This window comes from Syngnathus typhle, linkage group LG2 (assembly GCF_033458585.1).
Source record: "Syngnathus typhle isolate RoL2023-S1 ecotype Sweden linkage group LG2, RoL_Styp_1.0, whole genome shotgun sequence".
Classification (NCBI taxonomy): Eukaryota; Metazoa; Chordata; class Actinopteri; order Syngnathiformes; family Syngnathidae; genus Syngnathus; species Syngnathus typhle.
Window position 1 is genome coordinate 26326216 of NC_083739.1, and position 17756 is coordinate 26343971.

At 45.5% G+C, this 17756-nt stretch overlaps 1 protein-coding gene across 2 annotated transcripts in view; it reads left to right on the plus strand.

The window, feature by feature from the left end:
• The window catches only part of itpr3 (inositol 1,4,5-trisphosphate receptor, type 3), a 534890-nt gene that overhangs the window by 465937 nt on the left and 51197 nt on the right, over positions 1-17756 (plus strand). For both annotated transcript variants that reach the window (XM_061272597.1, XM_061272598.1), the window contains exons 50-54: positions 3492-3611; positions 3697-3872; positions 5428-5592; positions 5663-5852; positions 5933-6037. In XM_061272597.1, coding sequence (XP_061128581.1) covers positions 3492-3611; positions 3697-3872; positions 5428-5592; positions 5663-5852; positions 5933-6037 — 756 coding nt within the window. The remainder of the gene's footprint in view (positions 1-3491; positions 3612-3696; positions 3873-5427; positions 5593-5662; positions 5853-5932; positions 6038-17756) is intronic.

Genomic DNA, 17756 nt, shown 5'->3' on the forward strand with positions numbered 1-17756 from the left:
ACCGCAATGCTCTCGTATCAGACGCTTGCTCGATCACCTGCTCGTTTGCTGTCCCGTGCGCGCACGAAGCGCGGTGGTGCGTTTATGGGCAGTCGGAGAAATCAACGCCAACAAAAAAAATTACATCCAGCCTAGTTAAGACCATACCAAAGACTATAAAAATGGGACCCATTGCCTCCCTGCGTGTGTGACGATCATTGGGACTTAAAAAAAAAAATAATAATAAAATAATTTTTTTTTTGTACCCATGTATAATGCGCACCCCAGATTTTAGGACAATAAATTAGTTAAATTTTGCTCACTATACACGGAAAAAAACGGTAGTATAGTATACATTTTGGGGCCCAATACCATACTACAGTATAGTAGTAAACTACAGTATAGTATTGGGCCCCAAACTGTTCAATCTTTACATAAATAACCTACTATGTATATGAAAATGGGTCAATATACATCTTCTGTTCAATCTTTATCATCTTTTGAAGTTATTAAAAATTTTATTTTTTTGCTGATGATACAAATATGTTTTGCTCAAGAGAAAATCTAGAAGAACTTTTAAATTTGATGGATATGGAAATGAAAAAGAAACATGATTTGATTCTAATAAATTAACACTTAATTTCAGTAAAACCAAACTCGTGATTTTTGGTAAACATTGCAAACTAACTGATGTTCAAATACAAATAGATGGAACCATTATTGAAATAATACAAAACCATAAAATTTCTTGATGTGATTGTAGCTGACCATATAGATTGAAAAGATCATATTAAATACATTAAAAACAAACTGGCATAAAATATCTCAATCTTGTATAAGGCAAAGTGTTTATAAACTATAATATATAGTTATTTGATATCACCATGTCTAAGCTATTGCTCAGAGACATGGGGAAACAACTATAAAACCTCAATATTACAAATCACTTACTTACAGAAAAAGGCCATTAGAATTAGAAATGAATCTGATTATCTTGACCACACTAATGTGTTTTTTTAAATCACAGATACTCAAGTTCAAGGACCTTGTAGATTATCAAACTGGTCAAACTATGTTCAAAGTGCAGCAAAACGTTTTGCTTAAAAACATTCAAAAGCATTTTCATCAATAATACAGTGGTTACAAAGGAATAATGAGGGTAACATTTCTGTACCCAAATACAGGTTAACAATGAAAAGATTTTGTCTCTCCGTTGCAAGTGTTAAACTCTGGAATAGCATGACGACATTTAAAAATTAATTTAAATAATTGACACAGAATGAATTATGAACACAATGAAATTAATTACTTAAAATGTGTTTGCTCTTTTTTACTGTACATGTGAAGTGTTTTTACTTTGTTACAGGTAGTATCGTAATTTCTGGACTATAAACCGCACCTGATTACAAGACGCACGAGCAAAAATTAGGGGAAAAGGCACCGTACTAAAAAACGCATGTGCATGCGAGTTATTTATGGTTTATTTACGTACACAGAAAGCCTTTTTAAAGTTTTTTTAAACCTTAACATTTCTTTCCAAACACTGCCTGTGACCCGGCAGTAATGCCGCAGCAACACGGAAGTAACACAGCACTAATAGGGTTGGATAAAAAAAAAAAGAAAACGTACCGGTAAAAGTCACTGAGACACAGCGGTAACAAAGTCGCAACATGGTAGCACAGCACTAACAGGGCTGGTTAAAAAAAATACCAGTATAAGTCATTTAGAGCCGTCTTCATCTTCCTCCTGTGCACTGAAACCATCGAAGTCTTCCTCCCCAGTGTTGGATTGGAATAGCGTCAGATATATTTCGCCACACACTTTCTCAGTCTCTCTTTCATTGTCGCTTTTATGCATTTCTTCTAGCATTTTCCATGATGAGGGTCTGTTCATGTTAATTTTATTCATGCACAAAGCGCTAAATTACATTAAACTAGCGTGCTACACATATAGCTCCAGAGTAGACGTGACCGGGAAATAAAGAAAGAAAAGAGTGACGCATCAAGATGTCATTAACAATAACCCAGTGCCCCATAGTGACCGAAAGAGACCTCTACAGTGTATGACCAGCTGTAGTTCCTACGTTAAGAGCCAAATCGACTGCCTTTAACTTAAAAGCGGCTTCATATGCATTTCTTTTGTTCCCCATAATGAGGGTTTGTGGATAAAAGCTTCCTTTCAGTAATGTCCGTCTTGATCTCGTTCTGTCTCTTCTTTGTGTCAATTATACGGCACTACTTGCTTGGCGGATGGGCATGCGATCAACACACCACTCTTGTCCCGAGTAATCGTGTCACATATCCCTCCGCTCAACAAAGCCGTGCTGCACAACACCGGTCCACAGCCTTTTTACAAGTGTATAAGTAATCAAGTCATCGCAAAAATCATGAAAAATCCATAGATACGCCGCACCGGACAACAAGGCGCAGAGTTCAAAACTTGAGCAAAAAGTAGCGGTTTATAGTCCGGAAATTACGGTAACTAAAAATGTTAAATTTCAAATTGGAGAGAGAGTTGGACTAAAGTCCTACTTCTTCCCAATCCTTTCCCGGTGTGTAAACCTGCACCTCTGATCCTTATGTGCTGTATTTTGTTTGTACCTAGTCTCAAGCAAAGTCATAATTTACATGACTTTGCCTTGATTTATTAATTTGTTTGAAACAAATACATTCAGTCATTCATTCAATGTGAGAGATAATCCAGATTACGTCCATGGCAGTCACTCATAGATGAGCATGCCTGCATGCAGACATCCATTTCTGTGTGTACACTTGAATGACATAACACACATCTGCAAAACCTCCTTCTTCTACCTCAGAAATATTTCCAAACTCCGCCCCACACTTACCCTGACGGATGCTGAGAAACTTGTCCACGCCTTTGTCTCCTCAAGGCTAGACTATTGTAACGCACTCCTCATCGGGATCCCTAGCAAGAGTCTCCAGAGGCTTCAGTACATTCAAAACAGCGCTGCTAGGATCCTGTTGAGGGTGCGGAAAAGCAATCACATCACACCCATCCTCCGTTCTCTGCACTGGCTCCCCATTAAATTCTGAATTGATTATAAGATCGCCCTCCTCACTCACCATTGTATCCTCGGACATGCTCCCCCATACCTCAAATAACTCCTTGCCCCAAAACTTGCCACCCAAACCCTCCGCTCATCCAATTCACACCTTCTCCACATTCCGAAAACCAAGCTGCGCACCATGGGCAACCGGGCCTTCTGCCATACAGCCCCTACACTGTGGAACTCCCTCCCCGACCACCTAAGAGCACCCCAATCCACTGACTCTTTCAAAACTGGACTTAAAACTCACCTCTTCACCTTAGCATTTCCGTAATTTCTCTCACATCTTGGTTGTCGTCCAGTTGTTTTATACTTGTCCTTGTTTTGTTTTCTTGTTTTTTATCTGCCACGTAGCACTTTGAGATTCCCCCGAATATAAAGTGCGTTATAAATATAATTTATTATTATTATTATTATTATTAATGACACACGTGTGTGGCAGGCATGCCAGTGCTTTATTGGTTCTCCAGAAGAATGACACTGTGGGGCACCATTTCCTTCAACCTGGCTGTCTTCATCAACCTCATCATCGCCTTCTTCTACCCATATGATTCAGGACAAGGTGCCATTGAGCATTCTCAGTTGATGTGTCATGTCCTGTTTGTATAGCCAGAAGTTTATCTCCTCCCCCTACTCCACTTTACCAGCTGGAGCCATCGATGACTCTCTGCTATTGATGCTGTTCTGGGTTCTGACCGGACTGTCCATGCTGGCCTTACTCTCTCAGCGCTATGGCCTCCAGCCGCTGACTTTAGCGCTCATCCTGAGGTCTATCTACCACCTGGGTATCGGGAACACACTCATCCTTCTAGGCACGCTCAATGTAAGACCACCCAAATCATGTCTGATAAAAGACAAAATGTCTAATGTGCCTAATCTAACCGTATACAGTCCCCTCCAAAGACAAGGTCATTTCCTTTGTTGTTTTGTTTACCAAAGACATTTAGGTTTCAGATTAAAAGATGAATGAGACAAAAGTTTAGAAGTCCAGCTTTTAATTAATGGCATTCACATCCAGTTATGTTAAACTGAAGACAGAGCACCTTTTGTTTGAACCCACCCACTTTTAGAGTGAGTGATAGTATTGGAATATGCAACTTTTTCAAATTGCTCAGGTGTTGGCTTTTAGATTATTCTTAAAAATCTAGTTTTTTACTTCGAGTTTTACCTATGAGAAGTGCATTTGCTGTTTAAGAGTATTTCACTCCCAACCAGACTCTTGCTCCACCCATCAGCAAAATTTGAAAACGCCGCTCAAAGGGGACGTTGCCTGGAGGACCATTGGATGGGCAGGGAGGAGAGGGTTGTATTGGCTGTGATTAACAGCAGCAGGTGATCTAATTAATATATATACTTTGACAAACTATACCAAATAAACTAACCAAAGCCATGTCTTGGTTGATAACGTCACGGTAGGAAGCGATCACAATTTCCCCATTGTAAATCATTGTAGACCATTGCTTAAAATGTCCAAAATCCGTCGTCAAGTGGTACCAAAGTTTGCATGGTTATCTGTACCTATGACTACTTCAACATATCACAAGAATTAGCCTCTCGCTGGCTGATTTAAAAGAAACGGGAAGCCTCTCCGCAGCTGAAGTGCCCTGTCATGTCTATTTCCTTTCTCCAGTCACCAACATACGCAAACATGACGCGTTCCAGGTGGCTTAATGTATGCAGAATTGTACATATGTTGTTATATATTTACTTAAAATAGGTAAGGGTTCATTTGACTTACATTTATCCTAAGTCCACATATGGGTACAAACTGTGCTGCCTATATATCCAAACAGCCACACTCAGCTGAAGGGTTGGCTTCTTCTCTGGAAATCTGGTACTCCCAAAATTTCCAACAAGATCCGGGTCGAGGCTCCTGGCTGAGTCAGGCTTCTGGTTGCAATGCTTGAGCACTTTCTTTGTTGCCTGGATTATTTTGAAGTGATAATTTGGTGCGTTGTCATAGCCTGGAAATCCAGTCATCGCTGTACCAATGACTGAGTCTGGTCATAATCAAGCACATTTCTGAGGCGAGGTAAACCTGAGCAAACAGACAATAAAATGTGAAAAGCAGACATGACGTCAAAAAAATGAATGCTTACAGTTCTGTCAGCTGCTGCGTTTTTAATGAATGTGTTTCTGTCATCTCTCCTGTGCGCCATTTTGAACAAGGATGAATTTCCGTCGCTGAAGAGTGACGTTAAGCACAAAGGACATGTCACAGCAAATAAAGGATTTTAATTGGATGCCTCAATTTAAACCTGAGCCTAGCAGGGAGAGCTTTCTAGACCCACTTCCTTAGTGCATGTGGCTTGCTAGGCTAGCATTGTCATTGTGAATGTATTGTCATGGCAGTGACATGGTCGCTGTCTTTATTTTAGCTGCTCAACAAGGTGGTGTTTGTGGTGAGCTTTGTGGGAAACAATGGAACATTCATCATGGGCTACAAGGCCATGGTGATGGACATGGAGTTCCTGTACCATCTGGGTTATGTCCTCACCTCCACGTTGGGCCTCTTTGTGCACGAACTATTCTACAGCATCCTGGTATGTAGCTCATGAGCTCTGCTGAAATTTGAAAGCATGCTGCTACTAACAACCATGTCCACATTTTCAGCTCTTTGACCTCATTTACCGTGAGGAGACGCTGTTCAATGTGATCAAAAGCGTGACACGCAACGGACGGTCCATCCTATTGACTGCGCTGCTTGCCCTCATCCTTGTCTACCTCTTCTCCATTGTGGGTTTTCTGTGCCTCAAGGAGGACTTCATAATGGAGGTCGACCCGCTGCCACAGCTTGTTCCAGGTAATACCACTATGGTTACTCCCAAGATGTCATACATCGAATCTTGCTAGATAATGCTACCTGAGTGTTTGTTTTTTCAGGTCCTCAGCAGAGAAACACTGCACAGGACTTCCTCAAGTCATGTTCCACAGATGGCATCCACTGTATGGCGGAGGAGGACAGTGTGGCTGAGAGTAAAGACAATGGTATGCATTCACTGTTGGTTCATGGTGCTTCAAAAGTGGGCTGGATTTAAGATTTTCGAGCCGAAATCACGATTTCAGACAACACATTTTCAAGCTCTACAAAGCTGTGATTTGATAAGCCTCCTACCCCCATGGTCATTCATCAATGGAATGGTACTGTAGAGTAGACGCACCACATTAAACAGTGCCACACTGTTTTAAAAAATAAAAGGAGGATCACATCTATGTCCCATTGTCACCTACGTATACTGCCGAAAGCAGGGCTGTGGACTCGGTCGGATTTTTGCACCGAGTCCAAGTCCGGCCTCTTGACCATGAGTCCGAGTCCGGCTGTCCATTTTTTCTGTTAATTCATGTGACTGCTTAGTCTTTATTCAAGGCTAATTTAGATCAAAATCTAAATAATAACAGTTTTGTGATGCCTTTGTCTTTATTAAACATATAAACGAATACAATAAACCTATACTTTCAAGTTTTAATCATTAATTACACCATTATAGCTCAGACATTTACCGTTTTTTTCCGTGTATAGTGCGCAATATTTTACTAATTTATTGTCCTAAAATCTGGGGTGCGTATTATACATGGGTACAAAGAAAAAAAAATTTAATTTTTTTTTTTTAATTTTATTTATTTATTTATTTATTTTTTTTTTAAATAAAGTCATGGTACAACAAAACCAACAACAGGACTGACCGACAAAGTCGTGGAACAAAAAGACAGGGTGACATTACCAAAGACAGGAACAGAATGACAGTAACACATGCAATGATCCAACGGTGAGCGAGGGGCAGACAGGACTTAAATACAAAACACGTTACATCGATTGAGGTGACACAGGAAGAGCGGGGTGACACGAACAGAAACTATGGCAACCTAGACACATAGCAAAACTGGGGACGAGACATGACAAATCTCCCCCGAAATAAAACTCACCTTTCTTCTTGTTTGTTGTCAATCGCGCATCGCATTCAGCCATCCTGCCCAACACACTTAGTAAAATTCATAATTGACGACACATCGTTTGATGCGATGGTGCAATCCTCGATGGTGTGTTATTGTCAAATATTGTTTGTTTTTTAATCTCCATCGCGGACCGGACGTCATACGGAGGCCGCCATTACAGATGCGCAGAACGGTTGCGCAAGACACGTCAGCTATATAAAGAGCGAGAGTTCAGTTCTCCACCTATTAGTTTCAATTCACAGTTTAATTAGCAGTTTCAATCAGCAAATAACAAAATGCGTATTACAGGTAATATTTTATTTCACAACACTTTGCCTTGTTCCTTTCGTCTCTGCTGTTCATTTCAAACACGCTCCATACGACCGCAATGCTCTTGTATCAGACGCTCGCTCGATCACCTGCTAGTTTGCCGTCTGTCACAATGTACCCTACACAAATCCGAAACATTTGTTGCGGCTCCGAGTCACGACGAGGGGCAAGTTTTGGTTTCCAAGGTTGTTTTTATTCCTCTTCAACGTATCTCCCATACAGAGCCGCCTCATTCCCCTGCGCACGGAGCGCGGTGGTGCGTTTAGGGGCAGTCGGAGAAATCAACGCCAACAAAAAAAATGACATCCAGCCTAGTTAAGACCATACCAAAGACTTTAAAAATGGGACCCATTGCCTCCCTGCGTGTGTGACGATCTTTGGGAATTAAAAAAAAAAAAAAAATTAAAAGTTTTTTTAAAAATTCATAAAAATTGGGTGCGTATTATACATGGGTACAAGCTTTTTTCCAGCATCAGCATGCCATTGTTAGGGGTGCGTACTATACATGGGGGCGCACTATACACGGAAAAAAACGGTATCTTAAACACAAATAACTAGTGACGACCCCACAACTATCGAAACACATCAATGATATAAGCTGGGTGACATAATCGTCCTTGACATTGGTACATAATGTAAACATTAGCCTAAGTGCAACTCAACGTGGCCGCATTGATCGTAATTTACGCTCCGTTTCCCCCCCAAATCTAGAGGCAAAACATTGTTCTCTTGCTGCTCCAGGGTTCTTCCATCTTGGTTGCGCGTAGGCCATTGTGGGTCTTGTACGTGCACGCACGCAGGCAGGCAGGCGCGGGCGCGCACGCAACAACTAAATTTGTCATCATAACAAGCAAGCAGGACTGTGGACAATATTCCTACGCGCATTCTCAGCAGCATGATGAAAATAAAATTCAATAACGTCACTGAGGCATATTTTAACGAACTCCGCTTCATTTTATGGCTTTTTAGCCCGTGCAATGTTCCAAGCCAGTTGAAACATTGCAAGTGTGACAGTCTCTGAGTGCTTCGTAATTTTTTTGAAAAACTGTACCTATTTTTCTGCCTGACTTTTCAAAGTCTCCAAACTTGTGCTTGCGAAATTCAGTCCCTTTTGCAAAGTCCTCATTGATATTGGCATGAAGTGAGCTGAAGTGGCGCTGACCATTAGAAGCTTTTAAATGCGCCAATGACGTCCGACATATCAGGCAGAATGGCTTGCCATAGCGTTCAACAAAAAACAACTTTAACTCTGTTAAAAACGTCCTGTGTTTATCGTCATATATTCGTTTAGCTGTGCATTTTTTCCTTGCCATTTTGGCAAGCGTCTTGTCAGCTTTTCTGGACCTAATGGGCCCCCGTAGTCACAGTCGCCATTCATTAAAAAGCCAGCAAAACCAATCGCTCTCTTTGTCCCTCCTCCTTTGCGTGATTTCCCCTCACGCGCATGCGCGTTTGCCCCAAAACCATATTGAACTCAAGCGAAGCAAATACGCACGAAAAATAAACACAAATGTTTTTTTTTTTTTATTGTCGGACTCGGTGGACTCGGTCAAAATCAGCACCAAATTTGTCCGAGTCCGGCAAAAATGACAGAGTCCGACCGAGTCCCCGAGTCCGAGTCCACAGCCCTGGCCGAAAGTGTTAGCAGCTGCTTGCTAATGCTACAGTTGTTTTAGGCCAGTGGTTCTTAACCTGGGTTTCGATCGAACCCTCGGGGTTCGGTGAGTCCGTCTCAGGGGTTTGGCAGAGCCTCCTCTGCGGAGGCCCGAACACACCCCATTTATCGTGTATATTCGTGTTGACGCATATCTATCTGGTCTCACAAAGGCAACAGCAAAAATCACACTGATTCGCAGGTGTGTAATTTGTTGTGAGTTCATGCATTGTGTTGGTTTTGTTCTTTGAACTCTGTTTATGCACGGCTCATTTTGTGCACTAGTAAAACATCTATGTATTGAATTTGAAAAAAATATATAATAATTTTCACTAAAGAGGGGTTCGGTGAATGCGCATATGAAACTGGTGGGGTTCGGTGCCTCCAACAAGGTTAAGAACCACTGATTTAGGCGCTAAAATAGCTTGCACTTCAGCAACACAAACTTTATTAATGAACTGTCCCCTTTCACCCCTTCTTTATTACTTCAATAATTGTCATACTTTGACACCATGCTCCCCCAAATATACATGACATAATTTAAACACTTTTACAATTGACCTCTCGTGGAAGCCCTGTCCCCACCTCAGTTAGCTCTTTTGGGACTATGTAGTAGCTTTTAATAACAACAAAGCTTTGCAGTAGAGCTTGTAGGGCTAAATATTACACAGCGCGTGCACACTTTGCCTAATGACATCACACGTAACTACGGGATTACCTACAAACCAGGATACATCACACCTCCTCCCCCTTACATCAAAAGTAGCCCCCCCCCCTTTCACGACATTATAGTATTTTCATTTACAATACACACACTTCAACAAAACAAACACTTTTCCAGTTCCCCGACCATTGGACTAGGTTCTGGCATTGGTACCATCTCCTCTACAGATTTATTTTAACCCAGAACACCAGTGGGATTGACTGAATGCTCCACTGGTAAGGATTCTAATAGAGTTGAGGTAAAAATTTGTCATTGTTTTTGTCACATTCCATAGTCACAGACAATTAGAAGTTGGTCCACATGGCGGTGCCACACACAATCAGACGTCTGAACTGTGTATGAGCCAAGTCCAGTGTGGGCAATAGTAGTAGCAGGAATCCTCTTAGTTATTGATTGATTGATTTAATATTTATTGATCCCCAGGGGTGGGGAAATTAAGCCCCAGCAGTATCCATACCACAGAGTGGGTATACAAAAGACACAGATGGCATGAGCGCAACTCAATAGGCTCTCATAAGGCTGCCACACAACGGGGCCACAAAGAAAGTCAGAAAGTGCACAAGATAAAAGCCATCAAAGCAAATCAAAGCTAAAAGACAAAGGAAAAAAAAGTAACAGCGTCCAACCAGCACCCCTCAATACAAGAGAACACCCCAAAACACACAAAATAGCCTCCACGGGGTCCATCGACAGGTGCAAGGGCAATCCAGTTCAACGGCGCCCAATGGACCATGGTCATCGGTGAAAACATCACAAAGCAGGCAAACGTGTGAGGAGCGTCCCGGGCACCCAGTCGGGGCACATGCAGATGGTCACCACGGGGCTAGCATAGTGAAAGTCGCTGGTTCCGACGAGCACGAGGGAACAAGAACTGAGATTGTGATTGACTGAATTTATTTAGATTTTATACTCAATATATATATATTTTTCTAACCAAATGTCAAGTTTTTGTTAACCTTGCAAACGACATATAAAAGATTCAACTCGATTGGAGAAAAAAAATTAACCTTTTGGAGAAGAAAAGTAAAACGTTTAATGATTGCATGACTCATTAACGGGCAAATAGAGATTTTAAGTTAATCATTAGGGGTGTAAATCGCGGATTTTGTCACGATACGATATCATATCGATACAAAGAACTACGCTACGATATTTGCCGATATCTTAAAGCCTGCTGCGATTCATTCACGATATATCATGATATAGTGCTCTACGATCGATTTTTTTTTTTTTTTAAATAAAAAATGTAGAACAATATCCTGATTTATAACAATTCATACGCAAAATCAACAAGGTACTGCAAACTCTTTACATATTTAGGAAATTACAAGAGTATTGTAGTATACAAAGTGCTTATTTTAACACTGAACTTTGATGTTGTGTTTTTTCTTTAAATGTGCGGTGAGATTTGTGGTCCCTGAATATTTGATCACCGCATGGCAGGATTTACAAACTGCACGTGTCTTGTCCGTTGAGCCATCTTTTCTTTGGAATCCAAAGTGCTTCCAAACGAATGACTTGAAGCCTAAAGGGGAGCAAATTTTCTCGTCTTTTTGGACACTAGCCATAGCACCAGCCCAGGAGCCGCGTACTAGTTGTCGACTCCCCTTTCACGTGCCTGCTCTGCTCACAACACAACAACGACGCGCACTGCTCCCGGAAAGAGGAAGCAAGCAACAATGAACTGGATTTAAAAATAAAGTCGCGTCTAATGTCCGAGGTCAAACACGGCGATATAAATCGATGTTTACGTTTAGCATCGATGCCAATAAATCGTAGAGCATTATATCGATTAATCGATGTGTATCGATGAATCGTTACACCCCTATTAATCATCATTAATCACCAGCTCAGTGGCCTTGTGGTATGAGTGTCCGCCCTGAGACTCGGAGGTTGTGGGTTTGATCCCCGGCCGAGTCATACCAAAAAGACTATAAAAAAATGGAACCCGATGCCTCCCTGCTTGACACTCAGCATTAAAGGTTGAACTGGGGATGCTGTGAGGAACTGCGCCCCACAGTCATTACTAATGCGCAATGTATACTGAGGACGACCACTCATCATGCTTATGACACGCTCACAGCTGCCCGTCAATCACCCGGTAAACCCCGCCTGTCACATGCTCACAGCCACACCCCGCCAATCAGCTCAATCACCCACACCTGCCGGCTGCTCCTTAACCTCCCTACTTAAACCCTGCTAATCAGCCACTTACTTGTCAGTATGTCCCATGATGCTACCTTTTTGCTCACTGCAGTCTACCCGTCTGACTCCTGTTACCAACCTGTTCCGTTCGCTGACCCGTCTCGTCTTGCCTGCCGCCCGCCCTGACCAACTGCCCGTTACCGACCACGCTCTGCTCGCCACCCATTCTGACTCTCTGCCCCTCCCCGACTGCGATCAGCACAAGCGCCCCGCCCTGCCACAGGTTGTTTTGGTGCTCTCTCCGTCAGGTCAGCTCCTGCTTCCCGGCTTCCCCGCGCGCCGTGGAGCGCGTTCCTCCATGCAGCTGTGACACCCGATCACCGGTCACAACGCGGAACGAGCATCCACTCGCTCCTGCTCGAGCTCTAGCACACCACTTCCGCTTCCCTTGCATTCAATAAAATCTGTTACTCTGCGCTTGGCTGTCCTGCCTTGCCTGTCACAGTACAGACTGACCAACATGCAGCCATCGAGTGACCAAATCGCATTGTACTGAAGGCAGCAGCCTCTCGGCCGAGATTCAAGTCCCTGGTGGAGGTGAGCCAATGCCAGCAACGGCTCGAGCTGCAGCAGGAACAGCTTGAGCAACATCGGAAGGAGGTGGCACAGGTTCTGGGAACCCTCTGCGCCCTGCCCACGGGCAACTGCACGCTTCCACTGTCCCACCTGCCGAGTCATCAATGAAACAGCTTCAGCAGTTCCTAGGCTTCACTAATTTTTATCGGCGCTTCATTCGGGGCAACAACACAGTGGCCGCTCCGCTCACGGTGGACCGCTGCCGCCGCTCAGGCCTTCCAGGAACTTAAGAGGAGGCTCACGTCTGCCCCTATCCTCAGGATGCCCAACCCCGAGCGGCAGTTCCTTGTCGAGGTAGATGCCTCTGGCGTGGGAGTCGGGGCGGTGCTGTCAAAGTGCAACGCGCAGGACAATAAGTTTGTCTGCGCTTTCTTTTCCCACCGCCTGTCGGCCTCTGAACATAACTACGACATCGCCGTGAAAATGGCCCTGGAGGAGTGGAGGCACTGGCTGGATGGCGCGACGACCCCGTTCATTGTCTGGACCGACCACCACAACCTAGAGTGCCTCAGGGCTTCTTCGCCCGCCAGGCCCGGTGGTCACTGTTCTTCGATCGATTCAACTTCACTTTATCATACCACGTAGGCTCTCGCAATGCCAGGGCCGATGCTCCTGCCAAAGTCTGTGGCTGTCGCTGCCGTTACCTGGCGCATCGAGTCGAACTCAATAGGCTCTCATAAGGCTGCCACACAACGGGGCCACAAAGAAAGTCAGAAAGTGCACAAGATAAAAGCCATCAAAGCAAATCAAAGCTAAAAGACAAAGGAAAAAAAAGTAACAGCGTCCAACCAGCACCCCTCAATACAAGAGAACACCCCAAAACACACAAAATAGCCTCCACGGGGTCCATCGACAGGTGCAAGGGCAATCCAGTTCAACGGCGCCCAATGGACCATGGTCATCGGTGAAAACATCACAAAGCAGGCAAACGTGTGAGGAGCGTCCCGGGCACCCAGTCGGGGCACATGCAGATGGTCACCACGGGGCTAGCATAGTGAAAGTCGCTGGTTCCGACGAGCACGAGGGAACAAGAACTGAGATTGTGATTGACTGAATTTATTTAGATTTTATACTCAATATATATATATTTTTCTAACCAAATGTCAAGTTTTTGTTAACCTTGCAAACGACATATAAAAGATTCAACTCGATTGGAGAAAAAAAATTAACCTTTTGGAGAAGAAAAGTAAAACTTTTAATGATTGCATGACTCATTAATGGGCAAATAGAGATTTTAAGTTAATCATTAGGGGTGTAAATCGCGGATTTTGTCACGATACGATATTATATCGATACAAAGAACTACGCTACGATATTTGCCGATATCTTAAAGCCTGCTGCGATTCATTCACGATATATCATGATATAGTGCTCTACGATCGATTTTTTTTCTTTTTTTTAAATAAAAAATGTAGAACAATATCCTGATTTATAACAATTCATACGCAAAATCAACAAGGTACTGCAAACTCTTTACATATTTAGGAAATTACAAGAGTATTGTAGTATACAAAGTGCTTATTTTAACACTGAACTTTGATGTTGTGTTTTTTCTTTAAATGTGCGGTGAGATTTGTGGTCCCTGAATATTTGATCACCGCATGGCAGGATTTACAAACTGCACGTGTCTTGTCCGTTGAGCCATCTTTTCTTTGGAATCCAAAGTGCTTCCAAACGAATGACTTGAAGCCTAAAGGGGAGCAAATTTTCTCGTCTTTTTGGACACTAGCCATAGCACCAGCCCAGGAGCCGCGTACTAGTTGTCGACTCCCCTTTCACGTGCCTGCTCTGCTCACAACACAACAACGACGCGCACTGCTCCCGGAAAGAGGAAGCAAGCAACAATGAACTGGATTTAAAAATAAAGTCGCGTCTAATGTCCGAGGTCAAACACGGCGATATAAATCGATGTTTACGTTTAGCATCGATGCCAATAAATCGTAGAGCATTATATCGATTAATCGATGTGTATCGATGAATCGTTACACCCCTATTAATCATCATTAATCACCAGCTCAGTGGCCTTGTGGTATGAGTGTCCGCCCTGAGACTCGGAGGTTGTGGGTTTGATCCCCGGCCGAGTCATACCAAAAAGACTATAAAAAAATGGAACCCGATGCCTCCCTGCTTGACACTCAGCATTAAAGGTTGAACTGGGGATGCTGTGAGGAACTGCGCCCCACAGTCATTACTAATGCGCAATGTATACTGAGGACGACCACTCATCATGCTTATGACACGCTCACAGCTGCCCGTCAATCACCCGGTAAACCCCGCCTGTCACATGCTCACAGCCACACCCCGCCAATCAGCTCAATCACCCACACCTGCCGGCTGCTCCTTAACCTCCCTACTTAAACCCTGCTAATCAGCCACTTACTTGTCAGTATGTCCCATGATGCTACCTTTTTGCTCACTGCAGTCTACCCGTCTGACTCCTGTTACCAACCTGTTCCGTTCGCTGACCCGTCTCGTCTTGCCTGCCGCCCGCCCTGACCAACTGCCCGTTACCGACCGCCGCTCTGCTCGCCACCCGTTCTGACTCTCTGCCCCTCCCCGACTGCGATCAGCACAAGCGCCCCGCCCTGCCACAGGTTGTTTTGGTGCTCTCTCCGTCAGGTCAGCTCCTGCTCCCCGGCTTCCCCGCGCGCCGTGGAGCGCGTTCCTCCATGCAGCTGTGACACCCGATCACCGGTCACAACGCGGAACGAGCATCCACTCGCTCCTGCTCGAGCTCTAGCACACCACTTCCCCTTCCCTTGCATTCAATAAAATCTGTTACTCTGCGCTTGGCTGTCCTGCCTTGCCTGTCACAGTACAGACTGACCAACATGCAGCCATCGAGTGACCAAATCGCATTGTACTGAAGGCAGCAGCCTCTCGGCCGAGATTCAAGTCCCTGGTGGAGGTGAGCCGATGCCAGCAACGGCTCGAGCTGCAGCAGGAACAGCTTGAGCAACATCGGAAGGAGGTGGCACAGGTTCTGGGAACCCTCTGCGCCCTGCCCACGGGCAACTGCACGCTTCCACTGTCCCACCTGCCGAGTCATCAATGAAACAGCTTCAGCAGTTCCTAGGCTTCACTAATTTTTATCGGCGCTTCATTCGGGGCAACAACACAGTGGCCGCTCCGCTCACGGTGGACCGCTGCCGCCGCTCAGGCCTTCCAGGAACTTAAGAGGAGGCTCACGTCTGCCCCTATCCTCAGGATGCCCAACCCCGAGCGGCAGTTCCTTGTCGAGGTAGATGCCTCTGGCGTGGGAGTCGGGGCGGTGCTGTCAAAGTGCAACGCGCAGGACAATAAGTTTGTCTGCGCTTTCTTTTCCCACCGCCTGTCGGCCTCTGAACATAACTACGACATCGCCGTGAAAATGGCCCTGGAGGAGTGGAGGCACTGGCTGGACGGCGCGACGACCCCGTTCATTGTCTGGACCGACCACCACAACCTAGAGTGCCTCAGGGCTTCTTCGCCCGCCAGGCCCGGTGGTCACTGTTCTTCGATCGATTCAACTTCACTTTATCATACCACGTAGGCTCTCGCAATGCCAGGGCCGATGCTCCTGCCAAAGTCTGTGGCTGTCGCTGCCGTTACCTGGCGCATCGAGGATCAGGTGAAGGCGGCAGCACAGAATCAGCCCAGTCCTAGCACCTGCCCGGAGGGCTGATTGTTAATGCCCGACCATCTCCGGACAGAGGTTTTGCAGTGGGCACCCAACTCCCACCTTGCCTGTCGTCCGGGACCAGTGCGAGCGGAATTCTTGACGGCCCAATGTTTTAGTGGGCCACCATGAAGGGCATCCGGGAGTACGTCAGAGCCTGCAATCAATGCAAGACCTCCAATTGATCCCCCAACCGGAGTCCTCCAAACTCTGTGTCCCGCTATCGGATGGCAACATGGTAATCGTCACGGTCGTGGACCGTTTCAGTAAAATGGCACGGTTCATCACTCTGCCCACGGCCAAGCAGACTGCCCAGATCGTCCTCCGGGAGGTTTTCCGCTATCACGGCTTCGCAGGGAACATCGTTTCTGACCGAGGCCCACAATTCACTGCCGTCCTCTGGGTCGAGTTTTGCCGCCTCCTGAGAGCCACGGCCAGTCGCACGTCGGGGTCCACCCGCAGTCCAACGGATAGGCTAAGCGCCTCAACCAGGAGCTTGTAAGTCCCTCCAATCCATTTCCAATGCACGCCATCAAGTAATCCGAAGTGAGCCCGACAACTCCCATGAGCCTCTCTCCATTTCACTTTGTTTCGGATAACAGCTTCGAGGAACAGGAGCTGCCACCAAACTTGGGCGAGAGCCCGCTCCTCCCTCCTTCGATCTGTTGCCAACTACACCCGCCAGGCTAACAAATGCCGGCCCCGACGTACTGGGTCGAACAACAAGTGTGGCTCTCTGCGCGCGACCTGCCTCTCCGGTTTGAGTCCCGCAAACTGACGCCTCACTTCGTGGAACCGTTCCCCGTCAGGAAGGTAATCGGCCCCGCCGCCGGCCGACTCCGCCTCACGCAATTGATGCAAGTGCATCCCACATTTCACGTTTTGCGTGTATAGCCCCTTCGTAATAGCCCACTGGTACCGGCGCCCGCTCCGCCGCCTCCCCGGCTCATCAATGGGGACCCGGCTTACAAAGTCTGCACCCTACTCCAGTCACGGCGCTGTGGCCAGGGCCTCCAGTACCTTGTGAACTGGGAAGGTTACGACAATTCTGCCCGCTCCTGGGTACCAACCCGGTGGATCTTGGATCCAGAGCTCATCACCGATTTTCACTGTTGGCCCTTGGAACAGTCCGCTGGTCAGCGGGGATGCCCAAGGGGACCCGCAAGGAGCGCGGCGCCCGACCGCGCACCACCACCGTCTGTCTCTCGGTCTTCCATTTCAAAGCCTGCGGTGTCGCCATTCCCGGCCTAAAGAAGTAGAGACATTCGCATTTTCAAACTTGTACTATAATATAATTGCAGCGACAATCGCCACTGCACACAGCTCTAAAATCGCAAAGAAATTTATGTCGCCATTTGTAAGGGAGACATTAATTCCTGTTTCAGGGCTTGAGGACCCATCCACCTTATCCTTTTCATTCCAATGAAACGTGACACTTCCTTCAGATTACAGGAACTCCTAATAAAATGTCATGTAACCGAACAACCATGACAAAACTGAAGAACTCGAGTTTGTATGTTGTTCGTAATATGTTTCATGTCTGATTATGTTCTGAAAAGTGCATTATCGAGATTGTTAGAATGTTGCTCACTAACTTCTTTGCAAGAACCACACGTGAGACAGTTTG